This window comes from Urocitellus parryii, chromosome 2 (genome assembly GCF_045843805.1).
Source record: "Urocitellus parryii isolate mUroPar1 chromosome 2, mUroPar1.hap1, whole genome shotgun sequence".
Lineage (NCBI taxonomy): Eukaryota > Metazoa > Chordata > Mammalia > Rodentia > Sciuridae > Urocitellus > Urocitellus parryii.
In genome coordinates this window covers 188,658,505-188,682,693 of record NC_135532.1, presented here as the reverse complement: position 1 = coordinate 188,682,693, position 24,189 = coordinate 188,658,505, and the positions used below count along the sequence as shown (strand labels likewise).

The window sequence follows — 24,189 nt, the reverse complement described above, 5'->3', positions numbered from 1 at the left end:
ACTAATATTTTTTGGTTTCTAGAACTGGAATGAGATACTATTAGCTTTCACTGTAGAAGGAAGTAAGACAAATAAAAAGAAATGCTTTTGTTATTATTAATAAATGATAAGATTTTGCTCATCATTGCTTATACAGAAATGTTTCCAGGCATTCCATCTTGGTCAAGTCATCAAATTTATGTATGCTTTTAATGTTTAAGTGCTAGTTGAAGTCTATAGGCTACAGTTTTCTTAAGCCTTGATATCTTGAAAAAGGTTTTCATTTTAGTTATAGAATTGGGCAAAGAAACTACTTCCTCCTTGTTCATTTTTGTTTTCTTTTTCATTTTTTTAAAATTAAGATTTCAGTAAATACCTAGTTAGGAAAATGTAAGATATGCCAGTGCAAGGTGATTCAGTAGAGGGAATTAAATTCTTAGAACCAGTTTTAAAGGTATTAGAAGATCTAGAGACAGAGGGTGATGAACCTAGATATTAGCAACTATTCAAATTGCTTTAGCTCTTGAATAGGAGGACAAAGAGAAGTTATGAGACCCTAGAGACCAGGAGATGGTTGAGGAGGAGAAGCAGCCAATTTGTGTGAAAGGGAATCTATGAAGAGATATAATCTATGAAGAGATATAAGGGAATCCTGAAACATAGGGGCAAGGGAGAAATGAGAATAAGGTAAAAACAAGAAAGACTCTCATTTCTTCCTTCCTCCTGATTTCCAATTTTCTGCTATGACCTTCGTTTACCAATCATCAAAGTACTCTGATTTCAGTATAACTGACAAGACTTTTTTTAAAAAAAGACATTTCCACTAATTATTGCATTCTAGTTTGACAGTTTTGTTTTGTTTACCTTTTTCTTCCAGGACTTTAAAGATGTCCATTTACTGTCTTTTTTTTTGGATGAACTATCAGCTGTCATTCTTGGCTGTTTCAATGTATATGATGTGGTATTTTGGAGTGGCTGCTTTAAAAATTTTCTATTGCTTTTTTTTTTTTTTCCCTTTCATTAACGATTCTGCTCTTGCACTTTTATTCTCCATGTAGCTCTTTAATCTCAAATAGTACAACCAGGGACATACAAGTGAAAAACTAAAATTAACTAAAGCATGAGAAATATCAGAGATCAGATTGACTACTCTAGAAGTAAATCAGAGTCTCAAATTTAGTTTGATAGGCTTGACATATTATTTCTGTTACTTTTTATTTAAATTTTGTGTAGATAATATCTGTTTATAATTCAAGAAGATGCTTAATATGCAGTGATAAATCCTTGCCATTTACATTTATGTGAGTTTCCATTATAGTAGTAAACTGATGTAATTATTTTCATTTCCTTCCAGAGATACTGTATGCTTACAGAAGAAAAGTGTTCATAATATTCTTTTCATCATTTTAGGCAGATATTGATATACTATGCATTTTATTTTGAACCTGTTTTTAAGACTTGGATATTGTTCCCTATTGGTGTAGAAAGAGCTTCATCAGTCATTAAATTGGCTATAGAGTGTCTGTCTTATAACTAGTCCCTAACTAATGGATATTTAGTTTTGTTCCAATCTTTTGCTATAATCAATTATCCTTTAATGAATTATTATTCATTTGCCTAGCCTAGGAGTGAAATTCGAGATCAGAGATGAGATTTGTCATTTTTGTAAATATTGCCAAGTTTCCTCTGTAAAGGTTGAGTAAATTTCTAATTTATATTGTTGCCAGCAATTTAAGAGATCACCCATTTCCTCACACCTTTGTCAATATAGTGTCTTAAAACAAAACTTTATTATGATTATTTTCAAACATACGCCAAAGTAGAAGGAACAATATAAAGAACCATCCTTACATCTCACCCAGCTTTAGCAATTAGCAGTATACTTCCAATCTTGTTTTGATTATGCCTCCCTATTCCTTACCTCTTACTAGTTATCACTTCATTCCTAATTTTACTAAGTAATGTAATTTTCATATACTTAATTTTTTCCATTGTAAGTATATAATTTTATGATATAGTAGTAAATCTATAGAGTTGTGTAGCCATCAACACAATCTAGTTTTACCACATTTTTATGAACCTCCAAAGCTCTCCCTCATGTTCATCTGCAGTCACCAGTGCCTATCCAGCTCAAGGAAACCACAGTTATTTTCTTTCTCTAGAGTTGCTGTTTTTCTTCATGTCATATAATGTGCTTTTATGCACAAGTGAAAATATTTGGGAGAGTTTTGTAAAGCTGTCTAATATGACTGCTTTCATTTAGAATAACGTGTGTGATGCTGGGATGGGACCCAAGGCTTTCACATCCTGGGCAACTGTTCTACCCTTGAACTAGATCTTCTGCCACAGAAAGTTCTTTAAGGCTTACCCATGTTGTAACATATATCAATAGTTCATTTCTATTTGTCCTAAGTGATATTCTTTTGAATAGGTATCAATTGTTTATGCATTAACCAATTGATGGCTATTTGTATATTTTTGGTTATAAGCATTTATATATATGTCTTGTGTCAACAGATCATTTCTCTTAGATAGTTAGAAATATAATTGTTAGATGTGTAAGTTTATGTTTAACATTTATAAAATTCTAAACTCTACTGAAAGTGACTGTACTGTTTAAAATTCTAACCGAATACTTACGGAAGGTCTAGTTTCCCCACACCTACAGTAACATTTATTATTTATCTTTTTCTTTTGGTTTTAGTTTGTATTACCTCAGTGCTATTCATGCTAAGCATCTTTTTATGTGCTGTCTGCTATTATATATTTTTTATCATGTCTGTGATAATATAAATATTTTTTACCATCATGCAGCAGGCATTTTCATGTTCTTGTTGGTGTTTGAAGTTTATTGCTGATTTTAAGGAATCTCTAACATGTCTTATGTGGTTTTTCCTTATGTTTTCCTGATCTTAAGCTTCTTTGTTCTGTGAGGTTATAGTATTTTTCAACTTCAAAATTTCTTCAAATTTTCCATTTTTTAGAAACCACTACTATACTTTCTTCAGAAATACCATTTGAAGGGAACTAGCACTTTTCCTATAGCTTATTGATGGCTTTTTTTTTAGTTTTATTTTTCTTTTTTGTGTTTTATTTAAAAGTTTCTATTTCTCTGTCTTGCTTTTATGAATAGTATCTTCTGTTTTTAATCTGCTGTTAGTCCCTTGTAATATACTTTGTATCTTAGACATTGTATTTCTTATGTATAAAAGTTTGAGATCTTTTATACATTCCTTTTCTTTACTTAATATCATTCATCTTTACCTTAGGGGTTGACAAGCTGTGGCCTGTGGGATGAGCCTAAAAAAAAATATTATCTGGCAACCTAATCTCCACTCTAAAAACAATAAAACAGCAATGTGAAGCCAGTTAAACTCATGAGTAGTTTAACTCAAATGTTTCATAATAAAAGGCACAGGAGAAGAAAAGATACTCCTGTTTCTAAGCACAAATAGTGTGCATCTCATTCTCTACCATCTTATCCAACTATCAAGAGACAAAGCAATTAATAGAACCAGATTCAGCTGTAAGGACTCTGGTGGAAATGATGGTCAGTGTGCTTGAACAGATTGGGGATTTAACCAGAGAGAAACTTTAGGAAAGATTTAAATGGAAATGCTGGAAACAAACAAACAAACCAGCAATAGATGAATCTCCTGGTTCATTAGTAGATATGATACAGTGGAGGAAAAAATGAATTTTGAATGTGGATTAATCATCCAAACTAAAAGGCAAAGAGAAAAGAAACCAGAATATAGCTACTAGGAACTTTGGGAAAATACAAAACTGTTAACTATGTCTACTAAAGAATCTCATAAGGAAAAGAGAAAATGAGGCAGAAGCAAGACTAACAAAATAATGTCTGTGAATTTTCTAAAATAAGGAGAGAAATCAATTCAAAGATCCAGGAATTCAGAGAACACCAAGCAGGATCATTTTTAAAACCCTCCACCCTATCAAACACTTAAGGACTTAGCAGTAAATCATCTAGAGGCATCATATTCAAACTAAAGAAGTATTGCAGATATTTCTTTAGAAACTATACAAGTCAGAATACAATGAAATAACAACTTTCCAAAGAGGAATGATGAAGGAAAAATATCTTTTAGAAAAACAAATATTAGACTCATGACCCATAAGATCTCTGTTTTAAACTCTGTTTTGCACAAAAGTATTCATAGAAAATATATAAATGAATGGGTGTGGCTACATTCCCTTATAAGTTTTATAAAAATTCCTTCTTTTGAGGGTACTAGGGATTGAACCCAGGGGCACTATACTGCTGAACTTCATCCCAAGCTCTTTTTTTATTTTGAGACAGAGTCTTGCTAAGTTGCAAAGACTGGCCCTTAACTTGTGATCCTCCTGCCTTAGCTTTTCCAAGTGGCTGGGATTACACAGGTATGCACCTGGCAAATTTTACAAAACTTAAGGTCAGCCTACAGAACAACCTGGGCTAGTGGATACATTAAGCCAAAAAGGAGGAAAAAATGGAATAAAATTACTAAGTGTAAAAGAAGGTGAAAGAAAAAGTCAAAATGAATGTGTCTGTAGATTCATATGAACAGATAAGACAGACAAAACATTAAGTTTTAAATTTAACATATCACAAATTACATAAAATATAAATGATATAAATTCCTATTAAAAACACAAATTAGTTGGATGGAAAAATAAGATCCAACTTAAAAATTATAAAACTATTTCTGTGTCCTTTTGGGTAAATACATGTATATACTTTCTCCTGCTCTTTTACACTTATTATATGTTGGATATTATAACAACACAGACTATTCAAAGTTCATTTTTATAGTTCATACCATTTTGTGTAGATGTATCATACTGTATTCAGCTTGTCTTTTACTGAAGTATTTGGGTATTTTCCATCCTTCTCCTACTGAAAATAGTGCTATGATTAATATCTTTTTGCATTTATCCTTCTGCTTTTTCTGTCATTAGATTGATAAGAATCTGGACAAAAGGATGAGCAGGTTGTAATTTTGCTAAGTATTCCTAGTGTTTATTCCACTGGTATAAATTATGCCATTTATAATCCATGGTATAGGATTACACATCTAAATTTCACTCAGAAAATGGGCTTTGTTTGCCTCTGATCTCACCACAGGTTTTTTGCTTTTTCTTTTTTGTTTTTGTAATGGGGGATTGAACCCAGGGCTGCTTCACCACTGAGTTACATCCCCAGTCCTTTTAGTTTTTAATTTTGAGACAGGGTCTCACTAAGTTGCGAGGGCCTTCCTAATTTGCTGAGGCTAGCCTTGAACTTGCCATCCTCTGGGCTCAGTGTACCAAGTTGCTGGGATTGATTACGTGGGATTACAGTTGTGGTCCAAAGTGCCTGGCTTTTATTTCTTAAACTTTGTGATACTCAAATTTTATATTCTCTGATTTTAATAAATTAAGTCCTTGTAAATTAACTTTTCTCTATTGACACTTGCTAACGGTGCTGTTTCCTTGTATTTTGTGGGTTTTGTTGTTGCTATTTTTATTGACAAGGTGAATGTGTACATTTTTAGTGAATATGTTAGTAATTGAAGCCTGGATTGAACAAGAGCTCTGCAGAAAGGATTTGCTTTTTTATTTTAAACCGGGTTCTGGGGGGATATTACTAGCTCAGGACCAGTATTAACTAAATTCCTGGCTTGAGAATTTTCACACCACATAAACTCCAAGAACAGACAGGCCATTTTCCCTAGTCCAGAAATGCGGTGAGAAGAGTATATTGAATATATTTGAATTTTTAGTCAAGGCAAAGGCCACTATTTTATTTAGTTTTAAAATTATTCTTAGGGGCATAATCATTAATAGAACCTAGAATCTTTTCCTTCCCCAGTAAACATGTGAAAATATGTTAAAGATGGAAGGTTGAATATGTCAAAGTAAATGCTCTTTGTTCATGTTAAGTAGCACTGAGTAGAAATAGCTATAAGATAGCAATGGTTTAGAGTTAATACATATAGAAGAAATTCTTAAGTATTGAGTGTTATAAAGCGTGGATAGTGAAATTTTATTCTATTATTGACTTATTTAGACCTAATTTTCTTTGACTTAAATTGGAAAATTGATATCTTATATTTGAATAATTATGTATTATGATTTAATGTAATTTCCTATGGTAGGTAAATGTGCAAATCCTCATTCTTATACTTTTATGTGGAAATTACTGATGGACTGTAGAGATCCAGAAAGAAAGAGTAGTTCTGGTTATAATTACCAAATACTTTGTGTTTGTCTATAAATTTAAGGAAGTCTGATACCATATTTGTAAGATATGGAAAAGTATGGCCTAAATTCTGAGCATACAAAAGACAGATTATAGTTAGTATTTTCAATAAGGATTTCAGTAACATAGTTAAGCTTGCATAGCTAATAGGAATATACTGGTTGATGACAGGAAATTAAGTTGTAAATGGTATTATGGTTATGTATGGGATATCTATTTTTTAGTTCAAAAAGCACACCATTTATAAGTATTTGTCCCACTACAAATCATTTTTGTTCATTTTGTTTAGGTAATTTCATCTTGGATAATTCTTAATTAAAGTAAATGACTCTAGGTAAGCTATGATTTTGCTCAAGAGTACAATTAATTAATGTATAGACTACTAACATATTAAACATTATGTTAAACATGTTAGAGGAACAAATTATTAAATAACAATAAAAGCTGATATAAATATTAGTGATAATAGTATTTTGGAAATTTTTGAAAAGTAACCAGATATTTTAAAAAAATTTTTCATAATTTAAGAAGCAAAATTGATGTAATATTTCAACAAAACTGACATGTATAGTGGAGAGGAACAAATCTCAGAGTAACTTAAATAGTTTTTTGAAGGAAACTTGGATAATAATGTCAATTAATAGTAGTAAAGGAAGCTGAGATAGGCCAAAATCTAGGATTCTTGTTCTAGTTTACCAAGTTGTAAATGCAAAGGAAAAGTTCTTGAAGGAAATTAAAAGTGCTATTGCAGTTAACACACAGGTGCTCATGAGGAGAAATTTTAGTGGTCTGGATAGAAAATCAAAACAGCTACAACATTCCCTTACACCAAAGGCGAATCTGGAGGAAGACTCTCATCAGTTCAGTTCTCTGAAAGGCTTAAGTAAGGAAGACTAAGACTAATGTTGGAACTAAGATTCAAACTTGAGTAAGGAGGCTTCAGAAGAAAGATTGAGGCTAATAGAGGTTGGTTGAGGAGGTTTCAGGAAAGAAGCTGTCCTAATAACAGAAGTGCAAGGTGAAGCAGTAAGTGCTGATATAGAAGCTATAGCAAGTTATCTAGAAGGTGATTGTGTTAGTTTTCTATTCCTGAAACAGAATGCTGCAGTCCGGCTGCAGCAAAATAACCGGGGGGTGACGAGCAACTTTTGTAGATTGATACAGCAGGAGTGGGAGCCGTTTATTGTAGGACAGGAGGGGTATATATATCTTACACAGAGCTTATCTTAATTAACATTAACTAGATACAGCAGTCAACCAATAAGGAATCTCCACTTCACAAATTACTCCCTCTGGCAAAATGCCAGGCGCCATCCAGACTTATTACAGACCCTAACACAGAATACCTAAAATAATCAAATTTAAAAGAGGGAAGGTTTACTTTGACTCACAGTTTTAGAGGTTTCAGTCCATGGTCAGTTGTTCCTGTTGCTTTGAGGCTGTGACAAGGCAGTAACATTATTGCAGGAGTACATGGCATAGGAAGAAGCTGTTCACTTCATGGTGGCCAGGAAATAAAGGAAAAGAGAATAGTGTCCCATAATCCCATTCAAGGACACACCCTCAGTGGCTAAGACTTCCCACTAGGTGCCACCTTTTTTTTTTTTTCTCTAGTTGTTGTTGGACCTTTATTTTATTAATTCATTTATTTTATTTTAATTTTTAATTGATTTTTAAAAAATAAATGACAACGGAATGCATTACAATTCTTATTACACATATACAGCACAATTTTTCATATCTCTGGTTGTATATAAAGTATATTCACACCAATTCATGTCCATCACATTCCACCATCCTTGCTAACTCCCTTCCATCTCCCTTCCCTTCCCACCCCTCTTCCCTATGTAGAGTTTATCTATTCCTCCCATGCTCCCCCTCCTTACCCCACTATGAATCAGCCCCCTTTTTAAAAGTTCTACCACCTCCCAATATTGCTATAGGCTGGAAGCCAAACCTTTAACATACAAGCCTTTGTGGGACACTTAAGTTAAAAACTACAGCACTGGCTATACCAAAGAACAGATTTCCAGTGTAGATGAATCAACTTTGTAATGAAAGAAGAAGCTATCTTGAACTCTTAGGGAAGAAAAGTACCAGGCTTCAAAGCACAGATTTAATATTGTTAGGGCTAATTTGGCTGGTGAGTTTCAGTTGAAGATCATTTACCATTTTGAAAGTCCAAGGGCCCTTAAGAATTATACTCAATCTACTCTTCTTGCTTTATCAGTGTAACAACAATGGATGACAGCGTGTCTATTTACAACAAGGTTTACTGAATATTTTAAGCCCACTCTTGAGAACCACTGCCTGGTAAAAAATATTCCTTTTAAAATCACTGCTCATTAATTGCACTCATTTACTTAAGAGCTTTGGTAGAGAACCATATGATGAGATTAATGTTTTCATGCTTGCTAACATACCAACCATTCTGTAGCCCATCATTCAAGGAGTAATTTTGTCTTTAAAGTCTTATCATTCAAGAAATATATTTTATAAGGCTTTCTGCTGTAGGCAGTGGTTCCTCTGATGAATCTGGACAAAGTAAATTGAAAACCTTCTAAAAAGGATTTAGCATTCTAGATGCCATTAAAAACATTTGCAATAAATGGGAGGAGATCAAAATAGCAACATTAATAGGAGTTTTGAACAGGCTGAATCTAACTTATGAATGAATTTGAAAGGTTCAGTACTTCAGTAGTGGAAGTAACTGCAAATGTTGTGGAAAGAACAAGAGAACTAGAATTAAACTTGGAACCTGACGATATGACTACATTGGTACAATCTCATGGTAAAATTTTAATGAATTGAGAGTTGCTTCTCATGAATAAATAAAGTGGTTTCTAGTCAGGTTGCAGAAGTTGAGGTAGGAGGATTGCTTGAGTCCAGAATTTCAAAGTCATCCTGGGCAGCATAGGAAGACCCTGTCTTGAAGGAGGAGGGGGAAAATAAAAGGAAAGGAAAGAATGCTTTTTTTTTTTAATAAAAAAATTTTTTTAGTTGTCAATGGACCTTTATTTTATTTATTTATATGCAGTACTGAGAATCAAACATAGTGCCTTACATATGCTAGGCAAGCACTCTGCCACTGAGCCACAACCCCAGCCCTCAAAGAGTGATTTTTTGAGATGGAATCTATTCTTGTTATAATACTGCCACCATATTTGAAATGACAACAAAGGATTTAAAATATTATGTAAATGTAGTTGATAAAGCTAGGTTTGAGGGAATTAATTCCAATACTGACAACAATTCTACTTCATGTTATACCATGTGATATATTTTGATAGGTAAAGTGCTATCAAACAACATTACATGCTACAATGACCTCTTTTCTGAATGAAAAGGAGGGCCACTTGATGTGGCAAACTTCATTATGATCTTTTATTTAAAAATTGCCAGGGGCTGGGGATGTGGCTCAAGTGGTAGCGCGCTTGCCTGGCATGCATGCGGCCCAGGTTCAATCCTCAGCACCACATACAAACAAAGATGTTATGTCTGCCGAAAACTAAAAAATAAATATTAAAAATTCTTTTCTCTCTCTCTTTCTCTCTCTCTCTCCTCTCTCTTTAAAAAAAAAAAAAAAAAATTGCCATAGCCACCTTACCTCTGCAACTACTGACCTGATCTGTCCAATAACATTCAACATTGAGACATGACCCTCACATCAGCAAAAAGAATGAATCACTGAAGTCTAATAAGATTATCATTAAAAATTTTTAGCAATAGAAATATTTTTTCATGGGCTGGGATTGTGGCTCAGCAGTAGAGCACTCGCCTAGCACGCAGGCGAGACCCAGGTTCGATCCTCAGCACCATATAAAAAAAATAAAGGCATTATGTTGTGTCCATCTACACATAAAAAAATAAATATTTTTTTTAAAAATATTTTTTCATTAAGGTATGTACATTGATTTTTTTTGTTTGTTTCTGTAATGCTGGGAATTGAACGTAGGGCCTTGTGCATGGGAGGCAAGCACTCTACCAACTGAACTATATACCAAACCCTGTACATTGATTTTTAGAATACTGTTATCACACACCACACTGAGTATAGTATAAACATAACTTTTATATGTATGAGGAAACCAAAAAAATGTGTGACTTGCTTTATTTTATGATTTGTTTTATTTTGAACTGAATCATCTCCCATTATGCCTATACTATTGTCAGCAAACATCTTTAGGACTAAATTCCAGGGATTGTTTCAAGTGCTTTTCTTTCAAGAGGCAGCTATTATTATTATTTCTATATTATAGCTAAAACTGAGGTATTGAAATACTAAGTAATTTTCCCAGGATTACACATCAAGTAAATAAATGTTGGAGCTAAGATTCAAATTCATATGATGTGATTCTACACCCTCTAGACCATGAAAGTGTAAAGAGAGTAAATATTTTAGGTTCTCACCTATAATGTCTCTATTGCCACAACTTAATTCCACCATTGTAGTGTGAAAGCACTCATAGTCAGAATGTAAACAAATGGATGTGACCATGTCCCATTAATACCTTATTTATCTGAATTTCAAGTAATATTTACTTGTCATAAAATGTTTTTCTGACTTTTGAAAATACCTGTACCCTGTGAAGTTTTCTTCCATGAGGACTAGATAAGTTTATCCCTAAACATTTATTTCATGCTTTGCGTGAGTTAGTAAATCACATTGAAACTTGACATTTCTACTTCTACATATAATCTAGAGTTTTCCTTTGATGATTTTGGCCTTTTCCCCAAATGTTTCATGAGTTTCCTGAATCTTTCCCTCATGCAGAAATAGCTAGACCATTTTGTTTTGCTTTTATTTACTTTTATTTATTTACCATGTGTATTTTTCACATTTAAATATTATAGTTGAGTTGGGTTTTATTATTGAAGTAGCTAGTGGTGGAGCATACACAGGTCCACATTCATGTTCACATAATGCAAACAATAATTCTACATTTTTGCCATGGTTCAGATTTAGTTGGAGTGTCCCCCAAGTCTTTGTGTATTGAAATTTAATTCCCATTGTGAGGACTTAAGAGGGTGGGAATTTAATTAACTATGATTCTTAGGGGTGGGGCCTTTGGAAAGTGATTTGGATTAGATAAGGTCATTGGAGTCTCTATAATTGAATCTAGACAGCTTTATAAAACTGGAGAGAGACAACACAGACACACACCAACCATGCATTCTCCTTCTGTCTTGCCATATGATGTCCTGTGATTTAGTCAGCTTTCTGCTGTTGTGAGACAAATGCCTGAGAAAAATCAACTTTTGAAAGTTTTATTTTGGCTCACAGTTTCAGAAGTTTCAGTCCATGGTGGACTGAAATATGTGGAAAGGTGTGGTAGGGCAAAGCTCTTCATCTTATAGCAGATGGCAAGCAGAGAGAGAGAGGGGGAAAGAGGTAGGGAGGGAAGATAAAAGGGAGGATGAGGGTGAGAGGAGAAGAAGATTTCTTATGAGAGAAGAAATATCCTTCCAGGAAACACCACCAGGGACCTACTTCCTCCAGCCATGCCCTAGGGTCTGTAGTTTTTACTAATTCCCAGTAGAGCCATCCAGCTGTGAATCCCTCAGTGAATTAACACAGGGTTGAGATCACTGCCCTCATGAGCTAAACACATCCCCAAAGCCTCTCTTCTGAATATTGGGGATCATACTTTATTTTTTTAAATTGTCAATGGACCTTTTATTTTATTTATTTTATATGCAGTGCTGAGAATTGAACCCAGTGCCTCACACATGCTAGGCAAGTACTCTAGCACTGAGCCACAACCCAAGCCCTGGAGACCATACTTTCAACATCAAACTTTGGGGACATTCCTCCAAAACAAAATACTCTTGGTGAGCTTCATCACATGTGGCCCTTAGACCTTGCAACCTAAGAATCATGAGCCAAAATAAACCCCTTTTCCTTATAAATTAGCCTGCCTTGGGTATTTTGTTATATTAACAAAAAGACTGATACATTCTCCTCCATATTTTGATTATTTATAAGGTCATATTGATCTTCATACTAATTTCTAAATTTACTGCTTATCACTACACATATCATTTCCACTAATAACCTTTATATAGCTTTCTCCTTTGTAATTAATCGGTTCATCAGTTAATATGATTTTCTCAATATTATGATGTAATCTCACTGTATTCTATTTAGTACAAACAACTTCCTCATATTTTGACATGGTATTATAGAGATACATGCAAGGAGAATAGATGTACACAAGAATATGGTGTATGTTTGAAGAGAGAGGGGGTTTGTCATGTTCCTAGGTGAAATCATGTAAGCATGATCTCGAGGAAGTTATAGATTGGAAGATCTGAAAGTACATAAGTATTTTTTAAAGAAATGGAGAGAAGTTTCTTATGGTTGGAGAGCATAAACATTATGGTAAAAACTTAGTGTATAAGGATAGATTTGGATCACAGAAAGGTTCTGATATTGTGATAAGAAATATGGAGTTTTTGTAGATCAGTGATCTCAAATCCTAACTAAACCAGGAAGAGAATGTAAGTAAAAAGTTAAATAGGCAGTGTATTAAAGAAGTAAGAGAGGTGGATGGAGACTGACAAATTGAAGGGCCGAGTTCATGCCCTATTTGCGGTTACTTCTCAGCTTACTCTCCTAGAAAAATACAAGTTTTGTGTTTTAAGGTTTCTGTTTTTCAAAAACTCAAGAGAAATCTAGGTTGATTAGAAATATCACAATTTTAAAATATTGACAAACAGTTAAAATGCTTTTCAAATGCATTATCCGTACAAAACCAGTGTGTCCTGTGAAGCTCCATGCGTTAGATGGTACAGTTTAAACAGTAGTTTGTAATCTCTTAAGTAGTGGGATCATTTTCACGTTTAGGGTGATAACAATGGTAGCTGTGTTGAACATGGATTTTGGGCAAGTGTGGAATAGCTGGAGTGGAGACAGGTACAATAGAACTTTAAAGATGAGAGAGATGTGAATTATTAGTAGTACTTTATTATAATGGGAATAGATAAGGTTCTTCCCATACATACTAATAGTAAAATAAATACAAATTGATCAGTAATGAAAAATAGTTCTCGTTTTCATCCCTTATCCCTAATCTTTGTTCACCCTATGTAGAGGCAACTGGTTTTACTAGGTTGTAGGGTATATCTGAAGGTAATCTGACAGTGTTTAATCTATATGTGTTAGTGTGAATGTTCCTGCACAAAAATAATGCACAGTTAGACCCCTTTCTCTGAGGGGTACATTCCAAGACACCCAGTATGCACCTGAAACCTTGGATAGTAACAAACCTCATATGTACTTATTTTTTTTAAATATGTCTGCATGTCCTACAGTGTTGTCATATAATATCAGAGGTATTCTGTCTTTCTGTTTTGTCTCCAGATACCTCTTTGCATCAGTACTTTTGTGCTTTGGGGCAATTATTAAGTAAAATAAAGGTTACTTGAACACAATCATTGCAGTAACTTGACAGATGATCTGATAACCAACTATTAAGTGACTAAAGTGCAGATAGCATATACAGTATGGATATAGGGGATAAAAGGATGGATGATTCATGTCCTATTTGGGATAGAATGAGACAGTGTAAGATTTCATCATGCTACTTTAGTTTTAGTCGACTTTTGCATCACTGTGACTAAAAGAACAACTTAGAAGAGGAAATATTTATTTTGGTTTACGGTTTCAGAGGTTCAGTCCATGGTTGGCTGATTCCATAGCTCTGGACTCAAGATGAGACAGAATATTATGATGGAATGGTGTGTCAGGGAAAAAGCAGCTCAGAACATGGCAACCAGGAAGCAGAGAGTGAGCTCTGCTCACCTGGGACAAAATGTAAACCTCAAAGGCATGCCCCCAGTTACCTATTTTTCCAACCACAACCTACCTGCCTACTGTTACAGCCCTGTTAATCCATTCAAGTGGCTGAGTCCATCTCATAATCTAATCATTTCACCTCTAAACATTCTGAGTTTTTTGGGTTCACTGTATATCCAAACCATAATACATTGTGGTACATAATTTAAAACTTAAATGGTTTTTTTCTGGGATTTTCCATTTAATATTTTTGGACTATATATAGTTGATCGTAGAAAGCAAAATTGTGATAAAAGGTACTATTTTAATGAATATATGTCTGCATCTTTGTTTAGCAATATATCTTAGGAATTTTTCTTTATTCATATAAAAGTAACCTATTCTCATTACCATTTAGATTGTATCTCATTGTATAGATATGGTTATATTTGATTTATTCAGGCCCCTATTGTGGATATTTAAGAGATTTCTAGTCTCTTTTTACAAAAAGGCATGTTTGATGTATATCCTTGTATGTATATGTGTTAGTTTTCTGTTGCTGGGACAAATACCTGAGAAAAGTAACTTAGAGGATGAAAGATTTGTTTTGGCTACAGTTTCAGATTTTAGTCCATGGTCAGCTGTCTCCTTTGCTTTGGGCCTGAGGTGAGACAAAACATCATGGTAGAAACACATGGCATAGGAAAGCTGCTGACCTCATGGCAGCCAGGAATCAGAGAGCAATCTAGGAAGGAGCCTAGGAACAGAAATGCCCTTCCAAGATGCTGCTCCAGTGACCTGCCTCTTCTAAGTAGGCCTCTTCTTTTACTTTCCACTACCTACCATTAATGCTATCCAGCTATGAATCCCTCAATAGATTAATCATTGATGACTTTAGAAACATCAAGATCCAATCCATTCCCCAAAACCCTTCTTATGAACTTGCTGCATTGAGTACTAAACCTTCAACACATGAAACTTTGGGGGATATTTCAGATTTAAATCACAACAATATATCATTGAATTTATGTGTTGTGTATTTGGAGGATGAAACTCCTAAGTGAAACTGCTAGATTAAATTCTGATGATTTTAATGCATTTCTCTTAAAAGCGGTAGTACCATTTACTTTCTCTTCCACAAGGTATCACAGTGTGCTTCTGTATACTGGAGCCATCATAGAAGACATTGACAGTTTTATTTTTGTAAACAGAATAGGAAAAATGGATTTTTGTCTTTTTAGTTGTTTTTTCATTTAATTGTGAATAAGAGAGCATTTTTCATATTTGGAAAAAAGTCTACTTGCCTGTATTTTCTATGAAATAATTTTCTCTCCCAATTTTCTAGTGTGCTGACTTTTAAAAAAATGGTTTATGGAAGCTTTTTATTAGGAAAATCAGCAAAGATTATTTCTTTCTGTATCATTTTTACTTTTAACTGTTTTTAATTTAAAACTATTCTCATAGTTACAGCTCCACTTTAAAGTTTCAGTCTTTATTAAAGATTTATTTTTATTAAAGGCAAACATTTATAATAATAACATCTTAGATATTTCTAGTTGAGTATATGGTAAATGAATTAGAATCTATGATTTGGAAAGGCCAGTCATTTGTATGCATTACTTTAGGATTGTCAAAAATATTAAGAAATTTTATAATCTTCTATGTTCATGATTCCTAAATAGTGCATATTTTTTTCTTTATGACATCATGAATTTTTAAAAGGACATAAAGTATTTAGTAACAGTATTTGAGCAGTTCTGCTATAAGTTGGATAATCCAGGTAAGCCTAGAGTCTGAGGAAAAGTGCTATTTACTTGATTTGGTTGGTAATATATGTTCTCTAATATAAATGTTGGCTAAGAACTTCAGGGTGACTCTCTTGCTTTATGCTGTTGTATCAGTTTTACCCATTCCTTGTATCTTTCTGAAAAAATTTTGAATTTTTTCTTAGGGCCCATTATACTAGAGTAGAGCTGAACTTTTATGCCTATTTTGGATTGCCCTGCCATGCATGGTCATCATTTTTACCTCCCTCTATTCTATTAAATTTGATTGCAGTTGTGGGCATAAGTAATATTGTAATTGTTCCATTCTATAGCAACTTTAGTATTTTTTATATATATTTTTAGGCTACCTCTTTTAAAATCTAACTGAAAACATAATTTGAATTATAAATGATAGTTTTTTCTAAAAACCAGATGGTTTAAAATAAAATGCTTAGCATTAGACAGCTATTATCACTTGATATTCATCTAAACTGGATCAGAAACTCAAGCATTGAAAGTTATCATTCATTTATTCTTTCTAGGAGTTTCTTTGAGTTGCTGCTGTTCTTTGGAAGAGATGAGTTTTATGAAGAGCCCCTAAAAGATATTCTTGGATCATTCCAGGTAAAACATATTTTGTCTACATTTAGTACACATTTATTCTAGCCTAAAAATGGTTTATTGGTTATTTATTGCTTGCAAGTTTTTATGATCACTTAGTTGACTACTGGCAGATAAAGAAAGGTCTTAAAATTAATTTTTAACTGTATTCCAAAGCAGTTCATAGCCAAGATTCCAGTTCCACATTTGCTAGATCAGAGCTGCTACTGTCCTTGTAGATTCTGATGCACATTTTGGCATATATCTCACTTTTTATTGCTGTAATATATAGAACTTAACCATGGTGAAAAGCATTTTTGGCTAGAATAGAAGTAAAGTACTGACTGTTATATGCCCCTTTTTCCTTTAGCTATACCTTGATTTTCTCATCTCAAAATAACCTTCCTAGCAAAGCTTTTTGCTTTTTTTTTTTTTTTTTGATGCATCTGGTGTAGGAGAGAATAAATCCAGATAAGAATGACAGAATATTTCAAGACCCCTCCTGTAGACGAAAAGAATATTTGATCTTTTTTATCATCTACCTGGGTAGCAACAAACTAGTTCCCTGTGTGTCCTTTATCTTGACAGTACTTCTCTTGGCTGGAATAAAGGAAAATATGTTTTGAACTTCATCAGTGGCATATTGTATATATATTACTGTGGTGTTAAAATAAAAGCTTATGGTATACAGGAATATTGCTGTATTATATAAATTATTTTGGTATTTCTACTTTATCCATTCTTACCATAGTAGAAGATCAATATATCTGTTCTTATGGAATTCAAGATCTAATTAGAGATGTATTCTAGTGTCTGGCACTTTGTAATTTTCCATTCCACTTTTCCTTTGACACTTGTGTTCTTGGCAATCCAACTTGAACTTTTACTCAGATATGTATTGTTTCACCATAATGTGGCAGGCACTAAGCTCTGGGGAAACCAGTAGTAAACAAAATAGAAAGACTCTGTATTAGAGAGTTTAATTCTAATATAGGGAAAGACAGTAACTAAGGTCTTTGTAAATGAAGAGTATTTTAGAAAAGAACAATTAAGGAAATTGAGAGTGTTGACCTGGTAGTATTCGGGAAAACACAAATGAAATGTTTTAAATGGTGTGATCAGGAAATACCTCATGGAGGTGTCAACTGAGCACTGATAATGGGAATCACCTAAGTGTACTGGAGTTATTGAGAGACAGTATTTCTATTTTAAAAGTACAAAAACATAACATTTACAAAGGGAACATCCTTATTCTCTTAGAAGCAGGGTTTCCATTCTGTTATTGAAATAATCCCTCAAGGGAGAATTTGTGGTTTTCCACATTTTTTAAATTTTTTATTTCTTGCTCTAATCCCAGCTGAATTCTAAAGACTAAAACCTAACCTACTGCTTTAAAAAAAATCTCTGCCCCTTTTGTGGTTGTGGCTTCTTCCTACTGTGAATTTCTTTTGAGTTTTCTAACTCCTACACCTAGGAGAGGTTTCACCTTTTCTTCCCATTTTAGTTTTACTTAGGGAATCATGCTTCATTTTCTAAATTGAGTTTACTGCCGTTGTTGCTTCCTAGGCCTCCAACTCCAGAAATCTAGCAAAGGTCAACATGTAATCCATGTATACTTCCCTAAAACTTTGTATTGCTAAGCTTGAAAATTATCCAGTCTTTTGTCTGATCTTTGAAAAGGCAATGCAAATCCTAATGTTACCTTTTGAAAATTTTTTTTTGTTTTTTTGGATACCGGGGATTGAACTCAGGGGCACTCAACCACTGAGCCACATCCCCAGTCCTATTTTGTATTTTATTTAGAGACAGGGTCTGAGTTGCTTAACGCCTTGATGTTTTGTGCTGAGGGTGGCTTTGAACTTGTGATTCTCCTGTCTCAGCTTCCCGAGCCACTGGGATAAAAGGCATGCGCCACTGTGCCTGGCTGAAATATTTTTATGTACTATACTTGTGTAAGTCTTATTTTTCTAAGTGATTCCTATCCATTGTTTGTAGAATTATACCAGATTAAGATGGAGTTCTTTTTTTGTCTTCCATAAATGGGGCAAACACCTGTTGTTGATACTTTAATGTATATTAGATCACTTTAGGATTTTGTTAAGATTCTGATTATAATCAAATAGGAAAGTTATAATGTGAGGTAAGACCTGATAGTGTGCATCCTAACAAGCTCCCAGGTGATATTGCTGGTGCCATTCCTGGACCACACGGAGTTGCAGTATACTAATATTCTTTATGAGATTTGAGTATACTTTCTTGTTTTTCCCTCCCGTATTTCAATTGTGAAAATCCCAGCTTCACCACTCTGTCATTTTGTGAAAGTTACGTAATTTCTATAATGTTTTCCTTATTTGTAAATTGGTGATGATAATTGTACTTCATGCATAGTGTCATTGAATAGTTAGTAAAGTGCTTGATAGCATTCCATGCAAAATGACCATGTCACTGTTCTGAAGGTCTGTCTGGTGCAGGATGTAGATTCTCAAGTTTTAATGCCTTAATTTCAGATTTTACAGTAAAACCAAAACCTAACTCATAAACTTATTCTGTTATTTTATCAATTTGGGATCTCCTAAAATCTGAGTTGTACAGTTAAGAATTTTAATTTCTCTTTGAAATTTTTGTTTGCACTATTGCAAGATGAACTTCCATTCTTATAGCCAGATATTCCATTTCCTGACTTCTAAGTTTCTTTTTAGCTTTGATTTCTAATAAGTTTCTTTATCTCAACATAAGATGACACACTTCTCAAATGGTGAACCTGCTTCACGCATCATTATCATTAAAAAAATCTTCTAGATAACCAGCAAAATTACATTGCAAAAATGAGGAGAAAAAATCATTGTGAATTTTGGAAACTAGGATAAAGGCCTTTTAAAGTACTCAGACTTGAAAATCATATTGAGTGATGGTTCAAACAATACTTTGTTGACTGAATATGATAAAATAGGGAAATATATGAGAAAGAGAAAAAAAGAAAAAGCTTTCAGGGGTATCCAGTGATCCCATCCCCCACCATTAGCATGTAACAGGGACTGGATGAAATAGCAGATCCTGGGGATATGGTATGTGGCCAATCTCATCTTTGCTGGTGTTTCTGAAAAGTGTATCAGGAATATAGTATAGACCCAGAAGCAGGAATCCTAGTGTAACTGTTATACTCACATTAAAAATGGAATGTATGGGTCTGCCTAAAAGATTTCTTACCATTGAGAAAATGAGAGTATGACCCAAATGAAACTCTCCCTGTTCTAATACTGAGGGATAGTCTTATGGGGAGGAAATGTGGTTAACTCCCACTGAAGCTTTCTGCTTACTCCCTTATATGCCACTGAATTAACAAAATTACTGTTGTGTATACAAACCTTGCCCTTTTCTTTTTTTTTTTTTGGATCTGAAGGAATTAATACAGACATATCTGTCCACTAGTAAAACACCTCTCTGTTCTAAAAGTTCTAGATAAACGTGACCCAAGAGTTGAATGTGGCAGTGCAGGTTTGTAATCCCAGTGACTTGAAGACTGATGCAGGGAATCTGCAAGTTGAAGGCCAGACTTGGCAACATAGCAAGACCCTTCTCAAAATAAAAACATTTTTAAAAAAGGGAAGGGGGAGAAACTCAGTGGGAGAGCAACCTGGGTTAAACTCCAGTAGTACATACATATATACACACAGAGATAATTAAAGAGAATAAATACCACTTTCATCAGTTACATTGTAAGATAAAATGGTAAAAATTTTAAAAAGGATCTTATATTCTTGCTGAGGTTAAGTTCAAATTATCTTCCATGAAGTTTTATGAATATAAAATATTGCATGGAGATAAAACTACTAAATTGAAAGTGCTGTGAAATAATCTGTGAAAATTATTTTTAAAAAAATTTATAATTTTTATTCAGGCATATGTTTTTATAGTTTTCAGTTTTCAAAATAAACAAAAGTTCCCACAGGATTTCCACAAAGGGGGAAAATAGGCTGGCAATGAACTTATATGGTAACAAATGCCAGAATAAATAAATATTATCTGTGGAGATTTTCGAAGGAAAAAAAAACATTTAATAATATAGCTGCCAAGCCCTATAGTTTATTAGAGAGGTCAACAAAAATATATAGTTAAATAATTGGAAAACAAAGTGTCTACAGGACTTCTATCAGCATAACAAAGAAGCATCCTATATGATTAAACAAAGAACTTACAGTTAGGATCCTTACACAATAAAAGAAATGGGACTAACCTGAGGAAATAAGAGTCTGTAAACTATTGTTATTATGACTATTGTGAAGTTTGTATTAATGCCAACTGATTCTGGAAAAAATATAAATTGTTAAAAAAACCCCACAATAATCTGGAACTAAAGTCTCAGATTATAGTATTGACTAAATGGGGATAAATAAGATAGGGAAGACTCAAGTATATTCTGGGGAAAGCTAAGCTGAAGTAACCGTGTAAAGTGATATCCTTTGCTAAGTGGGCAATGATTATACAGATACAAACAGGCTATAGAAGGATATAAGTCCCATTCCAGACTTGCTTTATTAAATATCACTGGAACATCCAAGTATTAATGACAAATAAATGGTTAAACTCATGATTCTGTTTGCATTTTCCTAATTTTTTTTAAAACCAAGAACACATATTACTTTTATTAAGCGAGAGAAAAACAGATGTTAGGATTTTTAATTAATTAAAAATTAAAAGACTCAGATAATGACTAAAATGTTAACCAAAACAGTAATCTAAAAGTGTTTTACTGATCCAGCTCTGCAAATGAGCCTGCCCTAATCTTTGAGAAAACATTATCCCCCTTACTTTGGAGTTAGTGTATAAGTCAAAGTCAGAGATCTTTTTTTGTTTGTTTTTGTTTTTGTTTCTGTTTTTCCCCAAACTAGAATTAGGCCTTAGTTAAGCTTTCTTTTCTTTTGTGTAACTTCATAGCATTTTTATCTTTGTGTCCTTTGGGTGAGTGGAAGGTGAGATGCCATCTTCCAAGCAGTAGTAGGCCCAAGGCTATCTTATTGTAATAGCATTATAAGAGCAAAATATAATCAAAGGTTTGTGCAAAAGAGTTTAGTACTTATCTCTCATAGAACTACAGACTTGCCACTAAAAAGTAGACTATGACCCCTTTCTGGAATATGTGGAAAAAGTTTCTTAAAGATTTAATTTGGCAAAGGCTTATTCTTGGTATTCAAAACAAAACAACCATATAGTGCTGATTAAAAGAATATAATCATATTAGCTTTATAGCAAGGCATTTGGAAAGAGCAGTTTCAAATATTTATATTTGAAATTTCTATTTTCTTAAATAGAAGTTCTTATCTGTCTCTGCTCAAATCCATCTTGACTACATATGACTTTTCCCCTTCTTTTTTTTTCTACCATTACCAAAGTACTAATCCACTTATATTCTCTCTCTAGTAGGCAGAAACTGACTTTCATCCCTTTCATACCAATACTTAGTAGTCTTAATCCCTTAGTCCTGATACGAATGTTGCCAAAGCAAATAATAAATATGTTCACAGTTATTTCTGATGTCTAGCCATTCCTTTCTTTAAAAAGAAAAACAAAAACTAACCCCCTTTTAGAGATCATCCTTGCTGAGCAAATGTAAACATAAAACAATTAGGTATACTGTTTGAAACTATTTTAGTCCATTGGTTACCACCATGTACACTAAAATGGGACAGATCAATCAAGGTTGTTGGATAAAAATGTCAAATATTTACTTAGACTCTACTTTGACAATGTGTAAGAAAAAGGGAAATTGAAATATGCTTAATTATGAGAAAAGTATAGGGAAAGGATTTCACTGTCTATGAAAGAAACATATTTGATTAGTGCACCATACAGTTAGCACTTTATTTCATTCCTGTTTCCTATTAAGAGCTATTTCCATAGGAGTGGTTTCCAAAATAATGGTATATTGATGTAAGAAGTACTTATATGAGGTTGGGCATGGTGATGCATACCGTCCCAGTGACGCAGGGGCTGAGGCAGGAGGTTCGAAAGTTTGAAGCTAGCCTCAGCAACTGAGCAAGACCTGGTCTCAAAAAACAAAAAAAAAGAAAGAAAGAAAGAAAAAGAAAAAGTATGTACATAAAAAAAAACAAAACAAAACAAAGCTACAATTTAGAATTTATTTTATTTTAGAAAACTTGAATACAAGCTAATTTACTAACTTTTATTAGAAGGACTGATAGTATATAATTTATAACAACATTTATGCAGTGTACATTAAATGTAGGCATCAAAAACAAATGCAACTGTCATGGTTTCATGTGTCCATAGTCCCAGTAACCGAAGAGGCTGAAGCAGGAGGATTTCTTGGGTCCAGAGTTTGGGGTCAGCCTTTGTAACACAGTGAGATCCTATCTCTAAAAAGACTCCAAAATCCAACTATCCCAAAGTTGCCTTTAAGTGGGAATTATTAAATAAATAGATTGTCACGGCTTTCCCCTACAAATTCTGATTCAATGGTTTAAGTTGGGATCCAGAATATTTTTAAACAAAACCTCCAAATATTTCTTTTTTTTAGCCAAGTTTAGGAAATAGGCAGTACACTTTGACTTGGGCCTAAGTTCAGTTCTAAGTTCAACACTAATAGTTATATATAATTTGTGCCTCAATTACCATAAGATAGCTGGAAAAATGGACTGTCTGAGGGTTCAGCAGCAGAACTAGGCTAACCAGCGTCTGAGGGGGTGGTGTCCAGTTTACCTTATTTCTTGCTTTGATTGGACCAAAGGCCAGCTTCCTAATAGTTTAACTTTAAGGGCAATAGTGTGTGTGTGTGTGTGTGTGTGTGTGTGTGTGGTATTTGTTTACCTTGTGAGGCTTAAAATTCATGATTATTTTTAACCATGAAACTTCTGCCATAGATCATTATTATGTTTCACAACTGTTATGCTGATCAATAACTTTATACTTATTTTTTATGTATTCTCTCACATGTGGAAATAGTGAAGTCTCTTTTTTTAATGTTAAGGTGACTGGGTGTTGTGAAATAAAATACCTTTTCAAAATGTTAAAAAACACTAAAAGAAATCAAAGTTAACATTCATTGAATGCTTAATAATGAAGCACTGTCCCAAGCACTTTTTTAATACCATATATTATTATTTAATCCCCACAACAATCATACAAAGTAGGTGCTGTTGATTAATGATGGAGCACAGAGAGCTTAAGTAACTTGCCCACTGTTTATAAGATTTTTTGTTTGCCTGCTTATTTTAATTTGGGGACATCCTTAAGTAACACTTAAGATTTATTTCATGATGTTTAGACTTAACAATCCTTTGACTTATATGACTGAATTATTCATTTGCTTAAAATTTGATTTCTTCTATCATGTTTTCTTTTGAAACAAATGAAACCTTCTTTTTTAGCCAGGAAGTTAAGGTGGCATACAGAAATCACTTTTTAGTCTAATATGGAATGTTCAAATGATAGAATCTGACTATTTAATACAAGTAAAATATTTATAGTCACTTTGAATATGTAGCTTGATAGTTCATCTGATAATGAATCTTTACTTTATAACCTTACTAAGTTTTTAATGTCTGAGGTATTTGTGAGCATAGAAAAAAATTCAGGCAATTGCCTGTATTTTAATTGATACACAGTTAATATTTAAAAATTTAACTTGTCAGTTGTCTTTTTTTTTTCTTAAGGTGTCAAGCTCAGTATTTTAAAAAATAATACTTTCACTGGGACTTCAATTAATCTTGAAATTTTCAGACTAAATTTCCTGAAACATCTTAAAAAACAATACTTAACAGTACAGTATAATGATTCAAAAAGCACAATCAGCCGAACAAATCTTGTAA

The 24,189-nt window shown here is 33.4% G+C and overlaps 1 protein-coding gene across 2 annotated transcripts in view; it reads left to right on the top strand.

Annotated features, from left to right (window-relative positions):
- Positions 1–24,189, top strand: part of Znf654 (zinc finger protein 654) — a 72,690-nt gene that overhangs the window by 28,320 nt on the left and 20,181 nt on the right. For both annotated transcript variants that reach the window (XM_026393993.2, XM_026393994.1), the window contains one exon: positions 16,306–16,387. In XM_026393993.2, coding sequence (XP_026249778.1) covers positions 16,306–16,387 — 82 coding nt within the window. The remainder of the gene's footprint in view (positions 1–16,305; positions 16,388–24,189) is intronic.